The 25,737-nt window shown below is 58.5% G+C and overlaps 1 protein-coding gene across 2 annotated transcripts in view; it reads right to left on the reverse strand.

The window, feature by feature from the left end:
• Positions 1-738: 738 nt before the first annotated feature.
• Positions 739-25,737, reverse strand: part of ABLIM3 (actin binding LIM protein family member 3) — a 43,905-nt gene continuing 18,906 nt past the window's right edge. The window contains exons 2-23 of one of the 2 annotated variants that reach the window (XM_088173491.1): positions 19,677-19,814; positions 17,317-17,500; positions 17,049-17,161; positions 14,858-14,984; positions 14,665-14,758; positions 11,800-11,887; positions 11,274-11,332; positions 10,980-11,051; positions 10,491-10,646; positions 9,610-9,639; positions 9,022-9,151; positions 8,184-8,282; positions 6,926-6,976; positions 5,784-5,903; positions 5,489-5,553; positions 4,344-4,491; positions 3,763-3,792; positions 3,321-3,379; positions 2,421-2,481; positions 2,223-2,230; positions 1,353-1,433; positions 739-992 (exon numbers count right to left, since the gene is read on the reverse strand). In XM_088173491.1, coding sequence (XP_088029617.1) covers positions 879-992; positions 1,353-1,433; positions 2,223-2,230; positions 2,421-2,481; positions 3,321-3,379; positions 3,763-3,792; positions 4,344-4,491; positions 5,489-5,553; positions 5,784-5,903; positions 6,926-6,976; positions 8,184-8,282; positions 9,022-9,151; positions 9,610-9,639; positions 10,491-10,646; positions 10,980-11,051; positions 11,274-11,332; positions 11,800-11,887; positions 14,665-14,758; positions 14,858-14,984; positions 17,049-17,161; positions 17,317-17,500; positions 19,677-19,814 — 2,027 coding nt within the window. In that variant the 3' untranslated portion in view covers positions 739-878. Of the gene's footprint in view, positions 993-1,352; positions 1,434-1,955; positions 2,231-2,420; positions 2,482-3,320; positions 3,380-3,762; positions 3,793-4,343; positions 4,492-5,488; positions 5,554-5,783; positions 5,904-6,925; positions 6,977-8,183; positions 8,283-9,021; positions 9,152-9,609; positions 9,640-10,490; positions 10,647-10,979; positions 11,052-11,273; positions 11,333-11,799; positions 11,888-14,664; positions 14,759-14,857; positions 14,985-17,048; positions 17,162-17,316; positions 17,501-19,676; positions 19,815-25,737 lie in introns of those variants that run through there. The other variant, XM_088173490.1, reaches the window with a different exon arrangement.

Consider the following 25,737-nt stretch of genomic DNA (forward strand, 5'->3'; position numbering starts at 1 on the left):
TGAGTTTGCAGTAAAGGGAATTGCCTTCATTCCCAGAGGGATTCAGCAGGGACTCAGGCAGCTGTGATGGGGAATTCAGGACAACCCAGGAGGGTCCAGCAGGCAGTGGGACCTGCATTTCCCACTCCTCTCCTCTGGCCTTCCCCCAGCTCTCAACTGGAATATCCTGGAATACTCAGCCCTGGACAAACCTGAAGAGCAGCAAGAAACTGCACAAGGCAGGAGGTGGCTTTGGCTGTTCCACTTAAGCAGGGCTGGGTTTGGGGATGGAAAGTGGCTGTTCTGGCACTTTGGGAGGACAAACTGGCTCTGGAGCAACCCAGGCTTTGCAGGGAAAGCCAGCAGCCCAAGAGGGATTGGGACTCAGAGTCTCACCTTGGCCCCGTGGGGTCTCCACCACTTCTATCCCCTGCCCCAAACTCTGCATTTCAGATCCTGAAGTGTCCCCAGTAAAGGCAGGGATGGATTTAAGGAGCCTGGAGTGAGATCCCACTTTCCTGCCATTGTGCCCGGGGCCTTTTCCACCCCTACCCCACATCCCAGCTGAGCAGAAGGGGATGGGACACCCCTATCCCAAAACCCTGCTCTCTGCCAGCCCCTGCCACTGTGGCTGTAGGAAAATCCTCCCCTCGTGTCCCTGTGGGGCAGCAGTGACAGACCCCAAGTCTGGGAAGAGCCCAGGCACGGATACAGAAATCAAGCTGGAAAAGGAAAGGAAACACAGAGCACCAAACGATCTGCAAGACTCCAATTCACTCTCAGGGGGGCAGAGAGGGCCCCTGTGCCCTGCACAGCCCCGAGAATCATACAGAGCTGCCATATAGAGATCTCTCTATGTATATATTTATAGGTATGTATATATTTATAGTGCACTGCATTTAAAACAGCCGGGCCTGCTTCTTCAGCTCGTTCCTCTTCCACAGCGCCAGGCGGTCGAACTCGGCGATGGTCATCCCGAAGATCTGGTAGAATTCCTCCTGGGACAGGTGTCTCTGGGGACAAACGGGAGGCTGGGAGAGCTGGGCACCTTCCAGGACCAAGCAGGGGGGGTTTGAGGGCATTCCCTGCCCGCTGGGACATTGGGGTGACACAAGCTGTGTCAACCCTTTTCCCTCGGGATAGGGACAGGACCTGCCTCCCTCCTGCCCCTGCCAAAGGCACAGGGGACAGCTCTGCCCGGCCAGGGGAGCAGCAGGAGCACTGTGACAGAGCCCTGACACTCCTCAGTGTGCTCCTGACGAGATGTGGAGATGCTCCTCACATGGCCACCAGCCAAACTACGTGCCAGGGCCACCCCTGGGGTCGGGTCCCTCTGTGCCCGGATTGTCCCCAGTGAAAAACGCTCCTCTCACCTCTAACCGAGTCCTGTCCACGTCTTTGGGCAGCTGGTTCCTCCCCCTCGTCTTCACCAGCAGCAGCTCGTAGGGGTAAATCTGCACAGGGACAGGGACACCGTGGGGCAGCCACGAGACACTTGGGGCACACTTGGGAATGAGGGCAAGCATGGACAGTGGACAGTATATAGGTACAATGGACAGTATATATGTAAAATGGACAGAATCCTGCTGGATTCAACAGGGTTTGGGTGGCACAGCTGACTGGATGGGACAAGGAGAGCTGGGAATTGCTCTCAGGGTGACTCTGATCCACCCTGGATCTCCGTGGTGGCTCTGGAATAACCTGCTCACTCTGCAAAACCAGCAATGACCCAGGCATGAGAGTGAGCACGATTTTTCTCCGGGGCTGCATGTGAAACTGCAAATTGCTTTTTTCAACCCTTTTCTGAGGCTGCTCTGACTCCTTTACCCCCTCTGCCACCCCACCAAGGCCCTGCTGCTCCTCCCACAGCTGTCCCTGGTGTCACTGCCAGCCTTTGCCCCATTCCTCACAACAGGGACACGGTCCAAAGTCACGCCTGTCTCCCGCTGAACCCACCCTGCTGCCCAGAGCAGAGGCAGGAGCATCTCACCAACCACCAGCACAAACCCCCTGCTCTGTTCCTCACCCAGGGGACAATTCTGCTCAGCCAAGCACCTGGGACTTGGCAGGAGGGGAGGGATTCTGCTCTGAACCCACAATCGTGGGCTCAGTCAGCTCGAGGATGGAGGGGAAATAAAGGCAGAGGGCAAAACTTCCCTCTGAACAGCCTGGGCCCACATGGACACATCCCTGGGACTCCCAGCTCTGCCTGGTGGCCACTCCTTGCAGCAGAAGGGTCTTACCTTGTACTCTGTGGGGAGAGAAAAAAGCGAGATTTGAGCCACTCTGCTGCCACCACCCTCCCCTGGAGGCTGCAGGGACCTCACCCGTGTCCCCCCTTTCTCCCTGCAGCCCCCTCCTCCGCTGCCCAGAGCAGCCTTTGGGGGGGTTGGCAGCCCCACAGCATCTCCCGGGGGTCCCCAGCCCTGTGTCCCCCGTACCTCGCATCCCCCAGTTGACGGCGTTCGTGCTGTCGTAGTGGAAGAGCTCAGCGCTGGGAGGCTGCGGGAGGGATGGACAGAGGGATGGTGAGAGGGAGGCTCCTCCGGACACTCCGGAGTGGCTTTTCTCACGTCCCCAGGGGGTTTCACCAAGGTCCCCACCCACCAGCATGGAAACCGAGGCACAGGAGGTGAAGTGACAAGCCCAGGTCACAGAATTCACGCAATTCACAGAAGGATTATCAAGATCAGAATTCACAGAATGATTATCAAGATCATCGAGTCCAAGCCAGCCCTAACACCTCACCCAGCCCATGGCACCCAGTGCCACATCCAGGCTTTTTTTAAACATACCCAGGGATGGTGACTCCACCACCTCCCCGGGCAGAACATCCCAGAACTTTATCACTCTGTCAGTGAAAAACTTTTTCCTAATATCCAACCTAATTTTCCCTTGACCCAGCTTGAGAACTGTGTCCTCCCCATGCCCAGCACCTCTCATCAGCCCTTCCCTCATCCCATTCTCCCCTCTCCACCCTGCAGATCTCCCTCCCGAGGGGCTGGGGCTGTGCTGGGTGGGACAGAGGGACGGACAGGTGACACGGAGGCAGGAGCAGAGCTCCTGATCCCAACAAATCCTGAGCCCAGGATACAAAGCAAAGCTCTTCTGCTGAAAAGCAACACCAGCATCCCTCTGGAAATTGTCCTGTGGGAGTTTCAGGGCAGACACTGCCTGGACAGGGCACTTTGGAGCCCAGTAAGGCCCGTTTTGGATTGGCACAGGGCAGAAGTGACAGAAGGGATGCTGGTGACATCCCAGTCATGGAAAGGGAGCACTGGGGGGGCTTGGAGGAGCTTGGGAGAGTAAGGAATGCCTGGGAGGATGGGGAATGCACTTACCCTGTGCAGCCCGTTCCTCCTGTAGGCAGGAAGGGAGGCCGACTTCGAAATGAGGGGATCTGCAAGGAAGCCACCAAGGGGCATCAGGGAAAAAGCAGGAATGAGCTTCACACGCCAGGACAGAGCCTCTGCCTCTGTGCTCCCAGCTCTGTCTCCTTCCAGCTCCAGCTCATTTCCAGCCTGGCTTCCTCCCGTGCTGATATTCCTCTCCCCAAAATCCCTTTCCTGGGGCAGCCCTCCCACCTCACCCTTCAGAGCAACACATTCTCCCCTCTCAGCTTCCCCACCTCACCCTCTCTGCCCTGCTTCTCTCTTCTACCCTAACCCAGGCTTTCAAGGGCTCCTTCTTTGCTTCCCTTCTCCCCTCCCAGGTCCCAGCACCTCCTCCAGCTCAGCTTCTGAACCCTGGAGCAGCTGGGGAGGGCTCAGGTCAGGCACTCACCGCTGTCAGCCAGGTAGTGGGTTCGGGGAGCTGCAAGGAGAGCAGAGCAGTCAGGGAGGGCCAAGCACCCCATGCCATGCACAACTGCCCATTCCCTGCCCCACACATCCTCCCTGGGGAGCCCGCAGGGCTGAGGGGCTCCCTGAGCATCCCCACACAGCTCCGTGAGGGCAGATGTGCCATGGGGGGCATGGAATGGACAGGTGCTGTCCATGTCTGTGCTGCCAGGCTCTGAGGTGCCCCCCCAGTCCTGCCGTGTGCCCGAGGGCAGGGCTGGGTGCCCTGGGGGCTCTGCAGAGGAGCAGTGCAAGCAGTGCCAGCAGGTGCCAGCCCACAGCAGGTCACAGCAACCCCAGGCTCATCCTTCAGCCATTCCATGAGGCATTTCCAGGCTGCCCACACACCCCTGGGCAATGCCCCAATCCCAGCTGGGGCACAGGGAATGGACGGAGCCCTCCCGAGAGGAAAACACCCTCCATGGGAGATCCCAGCTCCTTTCCACATCCCATTCTTCCCTCTCCACCCCGCAGACCTCCCGAGGGGCTGGGGTGGCACAGAGGGACAGGCAGGGACAGCCTTACAGCCATTGAGGGAGCCCTCGTAGCCCAGGGTGTGCAGGGCCTCTCTGCTGCTGGCCGAGCTGCGAGGGGGTGTCCAGGGGTCTGCGTAGGAGTTGGACCGAGCCTTCATCTCCTCCCTCAGGATCAGCCTCCCGATGCCAGTCTGGATCTGCCAGGGGGGGAAAAGCCACCTTGCACTCTTCCCTTGCCTGCCCAGCCCTCTCTGGCACACCAGGGAAGGGCACAGCATCCCCTGGCATGGGTTTGGCATCTCCTGATGCTCTGAGGCTCAGTCTCATCTGCTGTTGTATTTGTAACAGAAGCTTTTAGACCTCTGTCCCTTTCCTAAGAAAAATTCAGGCTCCTTGCACCCTGAGATCACATGTCTTTAAATTTTCCCAAACAAAGTAATGTCCTGTGGCTTTGCTTTGCTAAGAATTTTTTCTGACCGTTTCAAATTCACCATTTCACTTGCTCTAGTGAAGGGGTTCATATGCAAACTCTCACACAAGTCTTACCCCTTAGTAAGCCACAGTAACACCCCTGGCACTGGAAGAATTTAATGAGGAAGCCTCCTTTGGTGTGAAGGGATGCACAATGATGTATGGAGTTTAGCCTTTCCAAAAAAGTCTTCTCATTCTCTTCCTCTGAGCTCTAGAATTCATCTGAATGTCCTGAGGTGAGTCCCAGCACCTGAGGATGAGGTGTCTGGGCAAGGGGATGCTCTCCCCCTCCTTTGTAATGCTCTCATTATGAATTAAGAAGTTTTGAATTTCTTTAAAGATTTATGCCTCACAAATTTCTTACCAGTATTTTAGCTTTCTCTCAAACCAAATCGTGATAATTTTCTAGCTTACATTTCTCAAATTATCATGGAAATGCTTCATGAACACAAATCAGGACCACTTCTAGGACCATCATTTGAACTGTAAGATTTAATTCAAGCCAAAGTTTCCTTTAAATATATATTGGATATATATTATATATAGATATATATTGGTTATATGTTATATATATATCTGTCCCCTCCTGGCCAGGAGATGGCAGAGGGCAGCAGGGAGGGTGGTGGCACCTCCTCGAGTGGCAGAGCTGGGCTGAACCTTCTCCCCAGAGCCAAGTGGGACCAGTTTGGTGCTGGCTCTGTGCCCAGCTGGGCTGGCACTCACCTTGTGCATGCCCCGGTCGTAGCCATCCTCCTCGCCACCTGAGGAGAACCTGCGGGCCCGGGGAGCTGCAAGGAGACACGACAGGGGTCAAATGGGGACAGGCAGGGAGGGGACAGTCCCCAGCTGCATGGGGACAATTGAGACTCCTCGAGTTTTGGCATCACCTCGGCAGGTATCTCAGCCCAACCCCGCTTTTGTGTCCAGACCCAACTCAAAATGGGTTTTTTTTTCCTCCCAGAAAATGTGGAGGCAGGAATGAGTTTCCCTTTCTCCCAGCCCGAGGGGAATTTGTTACCTTTGGGTGAGCCTTGGAAGGACCAATATTCTGACTCAGAGTGGTAGTAGGGATCTGGGGAGTAGGCAGGGCTGTACTTGGACGACTGAGAGATGTCCTCGCTGGTTTTGCTTTTCGTGGCTGCAGAGGGATTGTCTGCAAAAGGAGAGGGCAGAGCCAAGGTGAGCATGTGCAGAGATCCACCCCAAATGAGGGCAAATCCTCTTCCCTCCCCAGGGAGTGCCAGGGATTTGTGTCTGGGACAGGGACAGTGACAAGCAGGGGATGTCACTGATGTGGCTGAGGTGCCACCAGCGCCACAGAGGGGATGGAGGAAGGCTCAGACCCAGCAGGGATGGGGCTCTCGGGGTTCTGCCAGGGAAAGGTGGCAGCAGAGGGGCTCTGGCAGGGACACACAGAGTGCTCAGGCTGGGGACAGAGCCTCAACAGCACCCGGGGGAGCCCAGGGGAGAGTTCTGCTGCACCAGGGGCCACGAGAGTCACAGGGGCAGGAGCAGCAGGGACAGGAGGTGGCAGAGCCATCCCACCAGCAGCAGGAACAGGGGACCCAGCAGGTACTTACAGCAGCAGGAGCAGCCAGCAGGGATTGGGCAGGAGGGAGGGGAGAGCCCGGGGAGAGAGAGGAGACACAGTTACTGCCCTGGGGGAGCTGCTGGCCCTCCCTGAGCAGCAGCAAGCGGGGACAGTGCAAGCCAGCCCCACTGAGAGCCACCAAACACCGAGGGCCACCAAATACCAAGGGTCACCAAACACCCTCCCCAAGCTGCCACACCCCCAGGTCTGTTTCATGCTGGATGGGCTGTGATTTTTCTCCATCTTTTTTTTTTGCATGTGAAACTGCAAATTGTGATTTTTCATCCCTTTTCTGAGGCTGCTCTGACTCCTTTACCCCCTCTGCCACCCCACCAAGACCCTGCTGCCCCTCCCACACCTGTCCTTGGTGTCACTGCCAGCCTTTGCTCCATCCCTCACGACAGGGACACGGTCTAAAATCACGCCTGTCCCCTACTGAACCCACCCTGCTGCCCTGGAGCATCCCACCAAAGCCCAGCACCCAAACCTTGATGCCTGCCTGCCCCATCTCCCACCCAGACCCCTCCCCGGGGTGACACGGGGACAGGGACACAGCAGCCAGACCGTACCGTGGCGTTTGTAGATGGGAGGCTTCCTGTAGATGTTACTCTCGCCAGCAGCTGGTGGGAGAAGAGAAAGGGAAGGAAGAAAGGGGAAAGGGAGATCAGTGCGGGCGTGCTGGGAGCGCACAGGACACGGGTCCTGCAGGAGCCGCCACCCCCCACGCCACATTTCCATCACACACCGGTCCCCGAGCCCACGAGTGGCCCGGGAGGGCTCCGGGCACAGGGAGCACGGTGTGACAGGACATGCAGTGAGCGCCCAGCCACAGCATGCACCCGGGCACAGGGGGGCACAGCCCTGCCAGCCGGCAGCGAGGCACCCGGGGCGCGTTCTCGGGGTGCCAGCACCTGCAAGAACCGCCTGCGAGCTACCTGGGGCGAGCCAGCATCAGCCAAAGCCTCTTTCCGCAGCAGAGACAGAGAGAAAAGAGCGAGTCGGGAGGGAAAGCGAGCTGGATGGAGCCTGGAGCTGGAGCAGGGACGGGGCCATCCATAAACTGGCAGTGGGAGGGCAGGGATGGGATGGGAGAGGAGCTGGGGGGAGCCTCTGGCTGTCCTCAGGGCATCAGGGAGGATGCCACGCTTTTGGGGCACGGGGAGATGCCAACAGCTGAGTGGATGGTGCGGAGGGAGGGGGGTTCTGACCCCGCTGAGGGGTGCTGGGCAGCTCTGCCTGCTTCCCAACCCGCTCTCTCCCTTCCTGCCCGCTCTTGTCCCCGTCCCCGTGGGCTCTGCGTGGCCGGGAGCGGCTTGGTGGCCCTTACCTGGTGGCCCCCTGCAATCCCTGCAGAAGGGGAGCAGGCATCTGGCAAGCCCAGAAGACACTGGGGGGAGGGAGCGGCGGGCCCTAGGGGGAGTATAAAATAGTCATCTGTAGGATGGCTGTGGAAACGCCTCTGGCAGACACGCTCCGGCTTGGTGACCCTGGGGACAAGGCAGGGGATGGGGGACAGGCTCTCACCAGGACACTCATCTTCGTGTGGGGAGTGGAGGGAGGGCAGGGAAGAGGAAGGACAGGGATGTTGCAAGGATCAAGCAGACTCCGGGCAGCTCTGAGACCTCCGCGTGGTGACAGGGGAGGAGGAGAAAAGAGGAAGGTTCGAGCCGTAGGTCCTGTTTATGGATGGCCTCTACCAGGGGTAGATCCTGCTGCCAGCTGGCTCTAGGCAGGCGGCGGAGCTAGGCATGCGACACAGCGGGGACAACATGCGGGCATGCCACGGACACGGCGCTCCCCGGGGCTGCGGGGCGCTCCGGAGCCTACCTGGGATGTGGAAATGCTTGGGCGCTTGGTATGAGGTTGGAGTGGAGGACCTCACATCTAACTGGCTATAGTAGGGCGAGCTGCGCCCGCTCTCGGTGCCTACGCGGGGCCGAGCAGAAGCAGCCGTGAGTGACCCGTGAGAGAGAGAACAAGAGGCACAAGAAAATGGGTGTTAAATGCAGCGGTGTTAGAACAGCAGCGCTGAGCCGGTGTGGCGGGGGATGTGCGCCGGGATGCGGTCCAGGAGTGGCAGTGATGGAGAATGGGGAGATTGGAGATTTCCCGGGATGCGGGAGGAAATCCCGGTGCGTGCCCGGCCCGGGGCAGCGCTGCCCCAACGCTGCCAGGAAAGCCGAGCGTGCTGCAGAGGCAGGAGGTGACGAGCCCTCGGCAGGGCAGAGGGGCTCTGGGTGACCTCAGAGTGCTCCTGTCCTTCCTCCACAGCTCCAGAGCACAGCAGGCACGGCCCAGGCGCACTCTGCCATGCTCCAGGCGTGCGTGCATGTGCAAGGAGCTCCCTGGGCACAAGCAGGCTCCTGCACAGCCCTCCCAGAGCCACCAACGCAGCCGAGGGGTTTTCACCAGAGCTGGAGCTCACCTGACTCCCACCCCATCCTCCACGAGCCTCAGCTCGTGCCTGAGCCCCAAATTCTCCTCGCAGGAGTTTGGAGAAGCAGAGGATGTGCAGAGGTGGGCACTGCTCCCACCACGGGCCACCCCGGGCCTCCTGCTGCTTGCCAGGTGAGAAACCACAGAAATGCCAGAGATATTTTTGTGATCCTCTCTCCGCTTGGTGCTGTGAGCTCAGCTCAGCCTGGGTTGCTGCCGAACTCCTCACCTGAGCGGTAGAAATGGTGGGGGGACCTGGGGATGGTGGGGGACATGCCCTGGCGGCTGTAGGTGGGGGAGTCGATGTAGCCAGGGCTGGAGGCTCGTCTCTGCCGCGTGTCAAAGCTCTCGTAGATGTCCTGGGGGCAGGAAAGGTGCGGAGAGAGCGGGGTTAGAGCTGGCAGGAGGTGTCCCACGGATGGGGGTCCCCTGCCTGGGGCAGCTCTGTGTGTGACACTGGGCAGTGGCTGTGTCCTCTGGGGCTGGAGGTGTCCCCAGCCTGCCCTGCCTCCCCCCTGCCAAGGCACAGGCAGCAAAGGCCAAGTTTTGGGACCAGGTGACAGAGGTTTTGTGCCTGGAGTTTGTCCCTTTCCCCTGAACTTGTTCCCAGTTATTGTGTCTCCCTCCATGGGGCAGAGGCTGCACCCTGGGGACATTCTGCTCTCTTCGGAGCCTGAAGGACAGGACAGTCCCACCCCCCCATCTCCCCACACCCTGGGGCAGCCAACAGCCCAGGGGACAATCAGCAGAGCCTCTGGGCAGAGGGACATCCCGTGACAGCAGCAGGTGACAAACGCAGTGCCCACAGGGGCATTACCTGTGAGTATGGGGAGAGGGTCCCCAGGGACTGGAGGCAGCAGGAGGAAAAGTGAGGAGGAAAAAAGAGAGAGAGAGAGAGACAGCACATGGTTAAGAGAGCAGTGACAGACTGGGGGTCCACAGCAGCTCTGAGTTACTGGGCAGTGAGGGACACTGGTGTACAGCCAGAGCTGAACTGGGCAGCACACTGGGCAGGAGAGGAACTGGCAGGAGGGATCAGCAGCTGTCACCTCTCAGACACCTCTGTGCACAGGGGGAGGCACAGGGGGTCATGGTCACGCTGCCTGCACCATCCTGGGTGGGCTGCAGGACACCAGGCTTGTGACAAAACCTTGGGGATGGAAGAGATGCTGCTCCCAAATCTTGTTCCAGCACCAGTTCAGGTGCCCCACCTGTGTGAGCTGCTCTTCTCCCATGGGCTCCCTGAACTCATCCAGCAGCCCCAGCTGGGCAGGCAGGACAGTTCTGTGCCTGAGCATCCCCTCAGCACTGCCCCAGCCCCTTCCCTGGCTGCAGGGCCAGCAGCCAACAGGGGACCCCTGCTCCAGAGGTGCTCCAGAGGTGCTGTGCTGGCTGGGCTGCAGGATTATCTGCCAGGGGCCAGGCTCAGGGCTGTGAGGGATGAACTCCCTGCCCATCACTCCTCTCACACAGCACTGTCTGTCCCTGCACATGTCCTGAGGTCACTGGTACCTTTCTGACTCTACAGCATCACCACTTTACCTCCATCACAAACCCTCCCCAAACCTCTGGGAGAGCTCCTGCCCCACTCCTGCCTCCCTGCACTGTTCCCACTGGCATGAACAGACCCCCACAAGGCTCTCCCCGAGCCTGGGGCCCATTCTGCTCCTCCCAGCAGCGTTTCTGCAGTCTCAGTACCTCCCCATAGCTATATCTCTCCAGCGTCTCATCCGACGTGTATCTGTGATAGGGCTCGTAGGAAATGAGGTCAGGACGCTGCACTTCATAGATGGCTTTAATCTTGGGAAGAGCTGCCAGGTCTTTGTAATTAAGGATCTCATTATCCACTTTAGCCTAGGGAGAGGGAGAGACAGAGACAGAGAGACGGAAAGGAAGAGGAGGAGAGAAGGGAAGGGAGGCTGGAGCGCACAGCGTGGAGCCAGCACAGGGCAGACAGAGCCCACTGCCACCCCAGCAGCAGGGACAGGTGAGAGCACAGGTGAGAGGCAGCAGAGGGAGGTGGAGGAGCTGGGAGGGCAGCACTGTGCCCCTCTGAGCTGTGCCACGGCACCGCTGGGGATTTGTCCGTGCTGTCCCCAAATTTTGGGCTTGTCCCGCTGAAGAGCAGCTCTGGGAGCTGCTGTTCCCATCCCTGGGGCCCTGGGCGAGGGGCAGGGCTGGACTTACGCAGATGACACGGTTTGGGGAGCCAATGCTGGAGCCAGGGGGGGAGATGGAGGTTTCTGACGTCCTCCTGTGCTGTGGAGGCACAAACGGGGAGGGCAGGTGAGAGCACGGCATGGAGTGACCCCAAATTGTTGGTTTGGGGGCTGAATTTCACTTCCACCCATCATCCTGGGCAGGCTCAGGATGCCACTGCAGGTTTGGGCACTGCCAGAACAGTTCAAGTCCAGCAGGGACTGGAGGACAATGGCACCTGGGAGGTGCCACCCCTCGAGGTGCCCCTCACCCTCTGCCTACCTTCAGCTTCTTCTCTGCTCTGGCTGCCTGCTTGCAGATGGGGTGCCACACCTCAGAGCCTGCAAGGCAGCAGAGGGACAGTGTCAGCCCTACACACGGTCACCCCCCCTGCCAGGGGTCAGCCCGGTCCCCCTGCTGTGTCCCTGCCACCTCCAGCAGTGCCACAGGAACGTGGGGACAGTCTGTGGTAAGGGACGGGACAGCTCCAGTGGGCAGGGGTCAAACCTCAGCTGGGACAGCAAATTCAGGTGGATTTGGGGCGGCTCAAGCTGCTCCTGCTGGTTAAACTGGGGTGACACTGAGCTTGGGGCACCACAACACCTCCACCCTTTGGGCTGCAGTGAGCAGAGGTTGGGCTTTGCCAGCTGTGCAGGGAAGGTTTCGTGCAGAGCAGTGATTTTTGCACACAGGAGTCGCAGAGCAGTGAACAGGGGGGATTTCTGGCACTGCTGCACAGAGAAACCCTTCCAAATGCCATAAGGACCCAAACCCCAAATCCCCCCAGCCATGCTGGTCACAGCCCTACCTGTCAGGTACATCTCCTCTCCCTCTGTGAACATCTGGTGGCAGCGCACACATCTGGCACAGGTGGGGTGGTAGTGCTTCCCTCCTGCCTGCACGGGGGAGCAGAGAGGAGCCCCTGAGCAGGGCAGCACACCCCGACCCGCCCCTGTCCCTCAGTGACCCCTCCAGCCCTCCCTGCTGGCAGTGACAACGTGAACAAACTGTCTGGGGTGGCCTTGGACACCTCCACATCCCATGGAGAGAACCAGAGAGTGTTCATCCCTGCTTTCAACCTGCTGGGCTGCGAGAAACCTTCTGCTCTCCTCAAAATGTTCAACACCCAGCAGAGCCAGGAGGTCCCAAACCTTCAGGGACAGTGTCCCCACAAAGCTGACACTCTGGGGATGGCCAGGACCCTCTGCAGCCAGGCTTTGCACCAGCTCCTTCTCCACAGATTTGAAGAGAAACAGCAAATTTGGCCCCAGATGCCACAGCACAGAGAAGGAGGACCCCAAAAACCTCCCCATCACTCCAGTTCCTCTCCTCTTCCTCTTTCTCTGCTTCAATTTCAGTGCTAGGGACAGGCTCTGCCCCAGCTGAGAGGGAGCTGGGCTGCTCCTTCAGCTCTTTGGACAGGGCTAACAGCTGAATTTGGGAGCTTGCTCCCCCTCCAAGTGTCTGTTAGCATTTCAATTATGGGCTGGGAGCCAGCTCAGGGCAGGAGGAATCTCAACCCTAAAGGACTTTATACTCCCGTGATAAACCAGGAGAAGAGGGAGAATAATTGAAGGTGGCAGAGGGAAGATGAGGCTTTTGCTTATAAAGAGGAGGGTTATGATGGAGGGGGCTGGAAACAAGAGGATCAACAGGGAAATTTGCTGCAAGGATAACTGAGAACCTGGGCTGCCCTTAAAATCCACCTGGATTTAATGTCCTTGGGGTGCAGATGGCAGCCAGTCCCTCCAGTTTATGCCCAAAAATTAAAAGGTTTTAGGACAGGCAGAGGATGAGTTTGGAGAGTTTGGAGCCCTCTTCCTTTCCTTACAGTGCAGGGAGGGGACAGCCCTGTGCCAACCCAAACCATTCCATGTGGAGGGAGGCTGGCTGCTCCCCCAGCAATGTCCCAGCCCATTCCCAACCTCCATTTCATCACACACCTTCTCCAAAAGCCACCCAGAACTCCTCCAAACCATGCACAAACCTCATTCCTTTCATTCTGGTCATTATTGCAGCTTGTACAAGGCTGGTGGAGCTGTGAGGGAAGGGACCTGCTCATTATCACTGGGGTCCCTTAAAGACTCATTAATCATCCAAGCCTGGCTGGGCAGCTTGGAGCAGTTGGGAATGGCTGGAGGCTGCCAGGATAGCACCAGGAGGCTCCTTAATGCCTACAATTATTTAAAGGCGCCCTTTCCATTTCCCACTCTGACAGAGAGGACAATCAAAGCCCCTGGATGCACAGGCACATCCCAGGGAGGGTGAGGAGCTCAGTGGAAGTGTCCAAGGCCAGGCTGGATGGGGCTTGGAGCAACCTGGGACAGTGGAATTTGGGCAGGGGGGTTGGAATGAGATGAACTTTGGGGTCTCTTCCAACCCATCCCATCCCATGATTTTATGACAGGAATCCCAGGCCCCCTCTGGCTCCTCTCCTGCTGCTCCCAAGCCAGGTAACACCACCCTGCTCACACCCATGGGTGCCTGAGGATGCTCTCTCCTGGCACGGGGGCTCTTGGGGGCTGGCACTGCCCAGAGGAGCAGCAGCAGCAGGGATTTGAGGATTTGCTGTCAGGGCTTTGTCCTGCTCTGTTCAGATTTGCTGACCCAGTGAGCTCATGCTGGGGCTGGGGCAGCTGCTGCAGTGCTGAGCTCGTGTTCCCAGCAGGGCTGGGATTGCTGCTGGAGCCCGGAGTCAGCAGAAAGGCTCACACAGCCCCCCAGGCTGGGCACAGGGGCTGGGAGGCTCCTGGAAATTTGTTCCAGCTCCAGGAGATGGTCCTTGGGCAGGCTGGAACTCCCAGGCCAGCCTGGCTGGCAGGAATAGGGAGGAAACAGGCTGGAAACATCCTGGGACCCCTCTAAACGGGCTGGAAACACCCTGGGACAACTCCAAACAGGCTGGGGACGTCCTGGGACAGCTCTAAACGGGCTGAAAATGTCCTGGGACAACTCTAAACGGGCTGGGGACTCACACAGCCACTGCCACCCCAGCCCACCTGCAGAGCCCTGGCACCTCTGATTTTGGGATGAGGTTTCTGTCACTGCAGCCTGGGGCTGGCAGGGGGTGTGGGAGCCCTTCCCTCCTGCTCAGCCATGTGGAAAGGGAGGTCTCAGGAGTGACAGAGCACAATTCCAGCATTGCTGCCTCTCCGTGCCATCACGGGGTCTAAAATTCACACCAGGCTTCCTTCTCTGTGCCTCCTGAGCCTTTACATTAACCTCCAATACCCAAGGTTTTATTTTCCCAAACTCCAATATCCAAGGCGTTGTTTCCCGAACTCCAGTACCCCAGTTTCTGTTTTCCCAAGCTCCAGTACCCAAGGTTTTATTTTCCCAAACTCCAATATCCAAGGGGTTGTTTCCCAAACTCCAGTACCCCAGTTTCTGTTTTCCCAAGCTCCAGTACCCAAGGTTTTATTTTCCTAAATTCCAGTACCCAAGTTTCTGTTTTCCCAAGCTCCAGTACCCAAGGTTTTATTTTCCTAAACTCCAGTACCCAAGTTTCTGTTTTCCCAAGCTCCAGTACCCAAGGAGTTCTTCCCCCACCCTCTGGAGAAGCTGTGACAGAGCTGCTGCAGGATGAGCCACAGCCCCCAGAGATGGAGGGTGGCACCTGCCACACCTCCCCAGAGCATGTCCCTGTCACCCAGCCGGCAGCCCCAGGACTCACCTCCAGGACACGGCCGCTGATGTAGCGGTCACAGGTCTCGCACTTGATGCCGAACTGGGCGTGGTAGTCGGACTCACAGTAGGGGATGCCATCCCTGGGGACAGGGACAGAAGGGACGAGTGGCAGGTGAGCCCCCGGCCACAGCCCCAGCTCCGGGGACAGCCCGGGGATGTCGCAGGACGGTGGCACTCACTTGCTGATGTACTCGCCCGTGAGGATGATCCCGCACGTTTGGCACTTGAAGCAGCTGACGTGCCACTGCTTCTCCAGGGCCAGCAGCGACTGGCCCTGCTTGATCTCCTCCTTGCAGCCGGCACAGTCTGGGGGGACAGCAGGGGACGTGGGACACGGCAGGGACAGGAGGGGACAGGGCGGGGACACGGCAGGGACAGGGCAGGGACAGGAGGGGATGGGGGACACGGCAGGGACAGGAGGGGATGGGGACACAGCAGGGACAGGAGGGGATGGGGACACAGCAGGGACACCCACAGCTGCTGTGTGTCACCTGGCACTCCCCTCACTCACACCCAAAGCAAAGCCCTGCCCTGCAGGACATTTCCAGGGATGTTGCTGTTACAAACACCCCGCTCCCCAGGCAGCCTTGTGGGGATCATTTCCTTACAGAAATCTGTCACCTCCGCTTGTCCCCAGCACAGGAACCAGGAGGAAAAGCTGGGAAACTCTGAGGTACAGCTGGCACTCAGCCACAGCACGGGGTGACAAATCTGAGCCAGGCCAGTTGGACATCAGGAAAAAAAATAAATTCTTATCTGGAAGAGTGATTGGGCCATGGAATCATCTGCCCAGGGAGGTGTTTTTAAAAAAAAGCCTGGACATGGCACTCGGTGCTGTGGCTTGGTTGATGAAGAGCTGTTAGGTCACAGGTTGGACTGGATGATCTCAAAGGTCTTTCCCAGCCTGGCTGGGCTGTGCTGGGCTGTGGGAGGGCCTGGCAGGTGCCCAAGGCTGGGCAGTGTCCGGCAGAGGAAGGGCTGTGCTGTCCTCCCTTCCTCCCCTGCTTCCCCTGGCTCCAGCAGGGCTGCAGCAGGAAGCACATGGACCTCAGACCCCTGACCTTGGCTCCTGCTTGTCCTCTCCTCCCCTGGCCACCAGGTCTGCCTGGAGAGGGGTTTTCTTTAACCCCCTCCCTGCCATGGGGAAAGCAGGAGCATCCCACGCTGCTCCGTGCCAAATCCCTGCCTGCTCCACCAAAGGGGGGAAGATTCCTGAAAATCTTTTTTTCACCCTGGAAAAAAAAAAAAAAGCAGGATCTGTTCCCTCATTCAGGTCCTGCTGGTTTGGGGTTGTTTGTAGGGCTGGGGCTGCAGGGAGAGGCTTGGCATCCTCCTTTTAGGAATGCCTTGCCTATGGAATGCACCAGAGCCAGCACAGCTCCCCTGGCACCCTGCTGGTGGCAGTGCCAGCGCCACCAGGGCGGGCAGGGACAGGCGCTGGTGCCTGCAGCTGCCGTGAATAAGGCGTGGTGTCCTCAGGTGACCCCGCTGCAGGGCTGGAGGAGCGCCGGGAAGGGGATGGGGAGGGAGAGGAAGGCGGGAGGGAGGCAGAGCCTGGCTCTGGGCAGCTCCGGGAGCCCGTGGAGGGAGATGAGGGAATTCCTGTCCTTGGCTCAGTCCAACCCCTCCATGGAGGGCTGGGGGCAGAGAGGCAGCCTGGGGGCTCACAGAGGGTCCAGCAGCACCAACCCCACCACCAGCAGTGCCACCATGGTGACTCGGGGGGGTGACAAGGACCGGGAGTGACACCCAGTCCTGGCTCTGGCCCTCTGCAGGACTCTGTGTTAGGCACTGGCAGGAAGGGAAGCAACCTGGGGTCAAAACCTCCCAACCTGGGGTCAACAGCAAGGCCAAACCCACCCAAAAGAGCTTATCCATGGCTCCAGGGGTTCCCTGGGGCTCACCAGGGCAAGGGGATGAGCTGAAAAACCCTTCCAGTGCTTGCAGACCCAGCAAGGAACGCCAGTGCAGTGAAAGTGCCAGGAGGATTCCCAGGGCAGGCACTTGGACACAAGGCAGCTGACTCTGAGCAAAGTCAGCTCCAGAACCTCCCCGCGAGCTCAGACAGCTCCTGCCAGGGTGGTGCCACCTGCCCAGGTCACAAACAGCCCAGAGGAGCTCCCAAAACCATCCCCATGAGCTCAGACAGCTCCTGCCAGGGTGGTGCCACCTGCCCAGGTCACAAACAGCCCAGAGGAGCTCCCCAAACCAGCTCTGAGCTCCAATCCTGGGTGCACCTTCAGGACTGCCCCTCCCTCCTCCCAAACCTCTGTGACACCCACAGGGCTGCACAGTGGCCCCAGATCCTGTCCTGCCACCCTCTCAGGGACACAGGGTCCCTCTCTTTGTGTCCATCACAGGATCACTCACGGCTGGGCCCGTGGATCTTGATGGGTTTGGTGCTGAGCAGGGACTGGGAGCAGTTTTGGCAGACGCAGTCCTTCCCGCTGAACGTGACCTTGTCTCCGATGGGGAACGGCTTCCTGCAGCCAAGGACAGGTGGGGAGGGGTCAGCTCCTCATCCCCCTCCACCCAGGGCTGCCCAGGAGCTCCTCCTTTCCCGGGACCAGCAGGGAGCTCCAGGTCAGGGCTTCTCCAAAGGGGTCACCAAGCCTTGGTGGTGACAATTCCCACTCACCTGCAGGTGCTGCAGACAAAGCACTTGGGGTGGTAGGTCCTGCCCAGGGCAGAGATGACCTCTCCGGTGATGAAGTCCCCACAGCTGTCACAGCGGGTCCCGTAGAGCTGCTGGTAGTCGTGGGTGCAGATGTACTCCTGGTTCTTGAAGAAAAAACCTGACTGGGCCAGGTCGCAGCCGCACACTGTGGGGAAAGGACACGCAGCCATCACGGCAGGACCCTGAGCCACCTCTCCACCTTCCCGCAGGTATCTCCGAGGGTTCCCCTTCCCAGCCGAGCTCTGGGGCACCACAAGATGTCAGTGTCGGGCTGTGGGACTGGGATTCCCAAAGGGAATCCCATTGCCGGGAGGAGCAATCCCATTGCCCCGGCACTGCAGCGCTGCTGCACCCCCACAATGCCAGGCACGGGCTGGGCACCCCCTCCCGGGGCTGCTGTACCTGCACAGTGCCAGGCACGGGCTGGGCATCCCCTCCTGGAGCTGCTGTACCCCCACAATGCCAGGCACGGGCTGGGCATCCCCTCCCGGGGCTGCTGCACCCGCCTGGGGCTCAGCCCCTCCCTTTGGCACTCCCGTGGTGCCAGGAAGGTGAGGACAAAGAGCTGGGAGTGCTCTGGGGATGGAGAGGTTTTGTCCCTGCCCTGTGGCACAGCTGCCACCTCTGCCATGAGCCATCCCCACTCCCTGGGCACGGAGCCCAGCCCTGATGGGAACAGCTCCTGGGAACACCGGGCTTGGAGCTCTCCCTGCTTGTTTTTCCATAGGTGTCCAGCCCAGCCCGCTGTGGGCAGTGTGGGTGGTGCACAGCCCATCACAGCAATGCAGGCAGACGTGGCCAGCCCTGGCCTCAGCATCATCTTCCTCCCACGGCTTCTCCAGCCAGAGGGACCTGGGGAGCAGCAGAGCTGGCAGTGGAGTGGCACAGAGTGACCCTGGGCACGATGCCATCCCCTGTCCTGCAAGGTGACAGGGTGGAGAGGGGACAACAGAGTGACTGAGCACCTGCTGGCACAGCCCACCTTGGTCTCTGCTTTGCCCTTCAGCCCCCTCTGTCCTGTCCCTGCACCCGAGGGCCAGCCCTGGGGGACAGGGGACAGCTGGACCCGCTGCTGCAGGGCTCATGGGGACAGAGATGCAGCTCCTGTCCTGTGCAGCATCCCCTGGCAGAGCTGGGGGTACCCAGCAGGGGGAATTTGGGTCTCCCAAACATCCTGAGGGACAGCCCGGCAGCTCGGGGACAGCATCAGGAAGCAAATGCAAGAGAAAATGAGGCTGCTCTGTGCCCAGTTTGCTGTGGGAACAGCACATCCCATGGCTTCACCCCTGTGCCAGCTCCTGGGGACAGACAACGGGGCTGGAGCCAGCCAGAGGTGGCAGGAGATGAGAGGGAAGGTGAGACAGGAGGATTTCCTCTCATTATTTATTCCCTTTCACTTGGAAATCGGGCAGTGAGCACTGCCAGGCTCTCCCTGCTGCCTCCCAGGCCCTTTGAAGCTGTCTGAGCTTTGTCTGGATGCTCCTGCTGGATCCTGGGGAAGGACAGGATGCTCAGCACGGAGCCCTGCAGGTGCAACTCAGCCCTGAGGGCATCCCGGGACAGATCCCCCTTCCCAAAAATCTGGGGCTGCCCATCCCAGGGGGGACAGGGCTGCAGCCGGGTGGGGACAGCTCAGGGAAGTGTCACCTCCAGCCTCACCCTCTGTTCCCTGGCCAGGGGAATGGGGATTTTGCTTTACACAGCTTGGAAGACCAGAGGCCTTTAAAAAGCCCTGGAATTGGGAATTTTATGGAATGGGGAATTTTACAGCCTGCAGAAGCTGGGTGAGAGCAGCTGCTGCAATAAAGGAGCCGAGGAGCCCTTCAGCAGCAGCAGCAGCTCTGCACCATGAGCTTCACAGCCCTGCAGCTCTCCAGGAGGATCCAAACAACCTCTCTGCTCCACTCCTGCCAGCCCTGGGGGCCACCAAGTCCCAGCTGCGTGCCATGGGCAGGTGGCAGCGATGTGCCATCTATCAGGAGCTGCTCTGGGCATCTCCCCATCTCGCTGCCTCCCAGCCAGGCTGGCAGTGCTTCCTCCCCCTCCTCCTCCTCCTCCTGCTTTGGGAGCAGCTGAAAGACACACTGACCCCTCCCCAGACACAGATGGGCACGTTTGGGACCTGCAGGCTGCTCCAGGGTGGGGACATTGGACACCCCATCACTGGCTCTGGCATCGCTCAGGGGTTCTACCTGCCCTGTGCCACCCCAGGTGTGTCACCACATCTCAGAGAGCCAGGCAGGTCTGTCCTCAGCCTTCTGCTTCGCCCCCAGGGCTGTGGGACAAGCTGGCCACCAGCTTTTTGGGGATATTCCTCCTACCTTGGCAGGTGAAGCAGCGGATGTGGAAGTGGTTGCTCTGCACACGCACGACCTCGCCCTTGCAGGTGTCCCCACAGCGGTAGCACTGGATGGCAGAGGAGCTGCTCCCAGGGGTGTAGGGGTTCTGCTGGTAGGGAACTGCTGGCACAAAGAAGGGAGAGCAAAAAGGAACAGAGGGGAAGGGTCTGTTAAGATGTGGGACATTTCTGGGTGTCACTGAGCTCAGCCTGGTGGCTGTGGGACATCAGGCCAGCACTCAGGGCAGGGGACAGCACACGGTGACTCTGAGATGGGAGCCCAGCTCTCTCTGGATTTGGGATTTCCCTGCCCCAGGGCACCCTGTCCTGGTCTCAGGTCACAGCGCCATCCCAGAGCTCCCAGATGCTCTCCTGTCCCCACAGGAGCCGCAGGGGACACTGCAGGGACCAGCCCTGGTGGCTTCCGAGCCTCTCTGGGACAGCCCAGCGAGCTGTGAGCTGCCAGCAGCACGGGAAGGAACCGCTGAGTTTTTGGAGCTTTCCACTTGTTTGCTTAGGAACTGGAGGAAGAAGTCATTTGTCAAGGAGCTTTCAAACATCGCAGCAATGGAGTGCTTGGCCCTGCTGGGACTGTCACCTCCTCAGCCCCACGGCTCCTGCTGGACTGGGAGGTTCTGGAAGGAGCTGGGGGGGGGCTGCAGGGGAGAGCAGGGCAGCCCAAAAACCGAATTTCTCCTGCTGCAGGCAGTGCTGGGATTCACCCCCACTCTGGGAACAGCACACAGGTGATGCCCAGCAGCCTCACCCCACGCTCCGGGGTAAAACCCTCCTGATCCTGCTGCTGTCTCATGGCAATTCCCAAACACGTGGAAAAAACAGAGCAGCTCCAGCTTTCCCTGCCCCACCTGGGAGTGCCTGGGCTGTGCAGGAGCTCCAGCCAGGCTGACACCACGCCAAGCACTGCAGGATTTATTTGCTGTAAGATTTCCGAGAGGGAGTCACGCTCTGGGCAACTCAAGCAGCAAAAAGGAGGATTTCAATGGGCCAGAGCTTTTCTGACCCGGTGCTGAACTGCATTCCCAGGAACAAGAGAAGCAGCTGATTGAAAGCCAGCCTGTGAAGTCCATCCAGAGCAGGGAAGAAGGGGCACAGGACAGAGGAGATCACTCATCAGAGGCTCCTCGCTCACCCAGGGGCAGATCAAGTGACAGGGAACAGAAACAGCCCATTATCAGCTTCAAAAGCCAAACAAGAGAAGTCAAAATGACATTGAGACTGTGTCACAGTCAAATCCCCTTCCCTGTGCCAAGTGCCCAGAGACAGAGGGGCTGAACCTCCTGGAGCTGCTGGGAATGGGCTGCGAGGGAAGCTCTGAGTGCCCCACGCTCAGAATCCAGCCTTGACTTCCAAGAACTTCCAAGAATTTCTGGGACTTCCCCTCCCTGCAAGCCAAGAGGTACCTGAGGCACTAAAGGACACCAAGTGCCAGCAGAGGAGTGACAAAATGAGAGTCAGGCCTAGAGCTAGCCCAGAAGAGACTAATTAGTCTAGACCTAAATCACCCAAACAAAAGAAAGGGAGCAGGGAACCCCCACCCAAGGGACACCAGCCCTGGGAACAGGAATCCAGCACCTCCTGTGGTGGTTACTGGTGGGAATGGGTGCCCAGGAGCTCTGCAGCTGCCTGAGGGGACCAACAGGATTTTCCCAAAGCTGGAATAAATCAGGAATTTTCTCTGCAGGGGTCTCTAGCAGAGCAAGAGTTACAGAGCTGAAACTTCCTCCCACGCACCCACTGCTCACACCCTGGCCCAGAATGAAGGCAAGCCCTGGGACACAGCCATGGAAATCCACAAAGCAGGACAGAGGCGGGGGGGGAAAGCCGGGAAGTTCATCATTCAATAAAGAAAAGGGAAAAAACAAAAAAATAATAATCTATGTGAGAATGCAGGCATCACTTAGTGCTGGGCTTCTGGTCTCCAGGGAAAACTTCCTGGTGTCCATAGCAACACATCACCAAGCCCTTGCTTGGTCTGATGGGAGGAAGGCAGAGGAAAAGGAGCTGAGGATGGCAAAGATGCTTTTAGCTCTGCTCCAGAGCTGGGTCTGACCCAATCACTGCTGGGGATGGGTCAGGACCCAGCTCAGGGCACCACCACCCTCCCACTCCGTTCAGCTCCCTGATTTGTGCTAAACCTCCAAGCCAGGCTGGAATTTTGTCAGGGACACATTGGGGCATTGTGTGCCTGTGCTGCTGCCCGCCTCGTGGCCCCGTGCAGGAAGTATTAACACATCCCAGAGCCCCGAGCACAGGGCCAGCTGAGCGGGGCAAAGCTCATTACACCCAAATAATCCCCTAATAATGTAAGTAGCATTAGTGGCCTGGCAGGCTGGGATACAGCAGGCACGGAGAGGGGGTGGGAGCTGCCCAAGGAATGCCATAATCTGCCCCCACTTGGCTCCTGTTTGCCTCGGAGCTGGTTTGGGCCAACAATTCACGAGTTTGTGCTCCACTCTCAGCGCAGAGCACAGCCAGGGCCAGGCTCCCGTGGGGCTGTGCCCGTGTCCTGGCCGGTTCCTGATGGGCTGTGGGTACAGCCAGGCAGGGAAGAGCCCCAGGGCACTCTGCAGATCTCCCCCTGATCCGGATTAAGGTGGCACCTCCGGTCAGGGATTGCAGCCCCGGGGTCAGGCAGAGGTGGCCGTGCACAGCCAGAGTGTGACCCGGGCAAGGGGACAACCCCCAAACAACCCCCAGGGCTGGGCACAGCACCTCTGTGCCCCCAGGAGGGCACAGGGACCCTGCCCCACGCTCACAACCTGCAATTCCCCGCCGTGCATCCCTGGGCAATTCCCCTCCTTCGTTTGGGGAAGGTCAAGGACCTTGTTTGTTTTCCTGCTGCTCTTCCTGTCCAGGCAGCAGCAGGATGGGGAAATGCTGAACCTCTGGAACACTTGGAGCACTTCAGGAGTGGAAGGATAACAGGGGATCATTTCCATCTACCCTGGAGGGTTTGCTGCTCACCACCAACACAATAACAAGGCACAATCCCCATACCCCACATACCCGAGCAAGAGCAAAGCAGGAGCAGCTTTCCATGAGCACCCTGAGGCATTTTTAAAGATCCATCCATCCTTGCTTATTGGGAGCAGAGCAGGTGATGCTCTTTTCCCATCTATTTCCCCTATTCCCACCTATTTCCCTATTCCCACCTATTTTCCCTTTTCCCCACCTATTTTCCCTTTTCCCACCTATTTTCCCTTTTCCCCACCTATTTTCCCTATTCCCACCTATTTTCCTTTTCCCCACCTATTTCCCCCTTCCAACCCATTGCCCCTCCAGGAAAGTCTATCAGGGAAAAGCTGTTCCAGGTGGGGTTTGGATCCACAGGTAACTGGGAATTCCCACCCAGCTCTGCTGCCAGCATGTTTGTGACACAGCATCTCCACAGGAAGATGGGCATGCCTGGCTTAATTAAACTGCCACTAATTAATATTTACACAACGCCGAGAGAGCCACAGGTGAAGGAGACTGTGGAAAAACAAAGCAATTCACCCTGAAATTAAAAAGGAGAGGCAGTGCCAGCATGGGAAACTGAGTTTGGGGGGTGCCAGGGGTGATGCGGGGACTGAGAGTTGGCACCTACAGCAAGGGGGTGCCAGCATGGGATGGATCCAGCCCTGGGATGGGCAGGGAGATGTGGGTGTCATTATGGGATGGATCCAGCCCCTGGAATGTTGGATATCACTTAGATGCTGGGGGAGCAGCACGGATGGTGCTGGCAGGAATTTTCACACCTCTGTGGGGCTGAACTCCCTTCCAGCATCTTCCCAGTTCTTCCCAGTGCTTCCCAGTGCTGGCTGGCATCGAGCAGCTCCCCACCCCATCCCTGCAGGGTCCCTGAGGCTGGAAATCCTCTTCTCAGCATCCCCCTGCAGGTGGTGGGATGCAGCTCCAGCAGGGAGGGTGAGGAAAGGTGGGCATTCCCGGGGGGCATTCCCGGGGGGCATTCCCGGGGGGCACGGCTGGCAGAGCCCAGGAAAAGCTGATTTCACGGCTCTGGGGCTCGGAAAGGCTCAGGAAGAGGAAGCCCAGCCCTTGCCAGCACAGCAGCCCCGGAGGCGTCAAGGCTGAGGGGAGGCAGTGACTGGGCAGGAAGGAATTTTGCTGGAAGCACTGGAGGCAGAGGGAGAGGCCGAGGTGAAGCAGGGGATGGGACACAGAGTGCCGGGCTGGGGACAAAAAAAAAAACCAAACAAACAAACAAAAAATTAAAAAAAAACCAAAAAAACCTCTGCTAGGAGATGGGGACAAGGAGGGGACACTCCAGGAGCCTGCACCCCAAATCCTCCAGGGATCCAGGCTGGCTCCAAGGGGGAAGGGGAGGATTTCCCCTCCGGGCAGGAGCTGTGCTGTGTCCCAGGGGTGGCCAGGGAGGAAGGGTGGGAACTCCAGGGCCACGGGATATGGGTTTCTCATCAGCAGTGAGGCCAAAGGCTCCTGCCTGCTGTCCTGCAGCAGCCAGAGCTTGGCTGCAGCCATAAAAACGCCTTGGGAAGGAAGGGGAGGATGGGCTGGCAGCCAGATGATGCTGGTCCTTCACGGGAAAACCTCAGCCTGTGTCCTGTGGGGCTGCCTTGGCCCTGGTATATGGGAATGTGCCTGATCCAGACACAGAATCAGAATTAAGGAGGCTGGAAAAGACATTTGAGAGCACCCAGTCCATCCCAGGGCCCTGCTGAGGAGGTGACACTGGGGCTGCCAGCAGCACAGAGGGACCCAGGTAAAGGATCAGCCAAATAAAGATAAAAAATAAATATATATATAAATAAAATATCAGCCAAATAAAATCAGCCTGAAATAAAGGAAGGAACCAACATTTGGGATGCTCAGCTCTGGTGGTGAATCTGAGCCCTGCACAGCATCTCAGTGCTCAGCCTCTGCTTCCCATGGAGCTCCCACAGATAAAATCCATTTCCATCAGGGAGAAAATGCCAGATTTACTTTTGGACAAAAGATTTTCTCTCCTGATGCTCGCCCTCAGTAAAATCCAGAAGCACCCCGTGGTTCCTTATTTAATATTTATGTTTTTAGGCTGGGGTGGGCTGAGCACTCCTGATGGGCTCAGGACAGGTCCCAGGGATGTGCTGTGGGATTTCTGAGGCTGCAGCAGCTCCACTGCTGGCACTGAATCCACGAGGATGGGACAGAGGGCTGGGGACAGTGGGGACCCCCCCAGCTCACTCAGAGCAGGCACTGGGCTGTTCCCAAAGCTGCCAGAGTGTATCCCAGGTGGGATCAGAACCCCCCCAGTCCATGCCAGCCTCTCCTGGCTCCCAGGCAAAGCCATCTGTGCCTTACAGCTAAAAACCCTCCACTGTCACAGCTCCTAATCCAGCCCTGGGCTTCCCTAATTAGATCAGGAGCAATTATTGCCCCCAGCTGGCTCACACTGGCCCCTTGCCCCTCGCTGCTGCCACTCTGCATGGCACACAGGCCACAGACAAGCTGTGGGTGCCATGAGGATGGCACCAGGGAGCTGCAGTGGCACATGCCACCATGGCATCACAGCAGGCAGGGAACACCCATCAGCTGGGAGCTGCAGGCAGCACTGCACTGAGCGTGGCTGGGTTTTGGTCACAGGTGCCCAAATAGGTGCCAAAACATCCCGAGGGCATGGCAGGACATTGTGGCAGGGTGGGAGTTGGGTCACACGGGGACACGCTGCAAAATGAGAGAGGAGGGAGGTCAAAACCACCCAGGGGAGACAAAGGAGGGAAGGAGATAAGGAGAAAAATCAAGAGGATAGAAGGAAAACAAAACAAAACAAAATAAATAAAAAAAATCCAGGGCCCTGCCTGCACAGCAGAATTCGCTTCTGGCTGTGTTTGTGGAAATAATTCTGCAAACGAGTGTGGAGGAAGCCGTGATTGTCTTCCCATGCTGACCTGGCTGCAGGCAGCTGCCCGTGCCTGCCTGCAGGATGTTTACTTCCCACACAGGCAGGGCTGGAATGTGCCAGGGAAAACCCAAAAAACTCCTCTGGGGCTCGGCAGCTTTCAGCTCCTGCCCTGCAGGAACCC

This window comes from Sturnus vulgaris, chromosome 15, assembly GCF_052056855.1.
Source record: "Sturnus vulgaris isolate bStuVul1 chromosome 15, bStuVul1.hap1, whole genome shotgun sequence".
Classification (NCBI taxonomy): Eukaryota; Metazoa; Chordata; class Aves; order Passeriformes; family Sturnidae; genus Sturnus; species Sturnus vulgaris.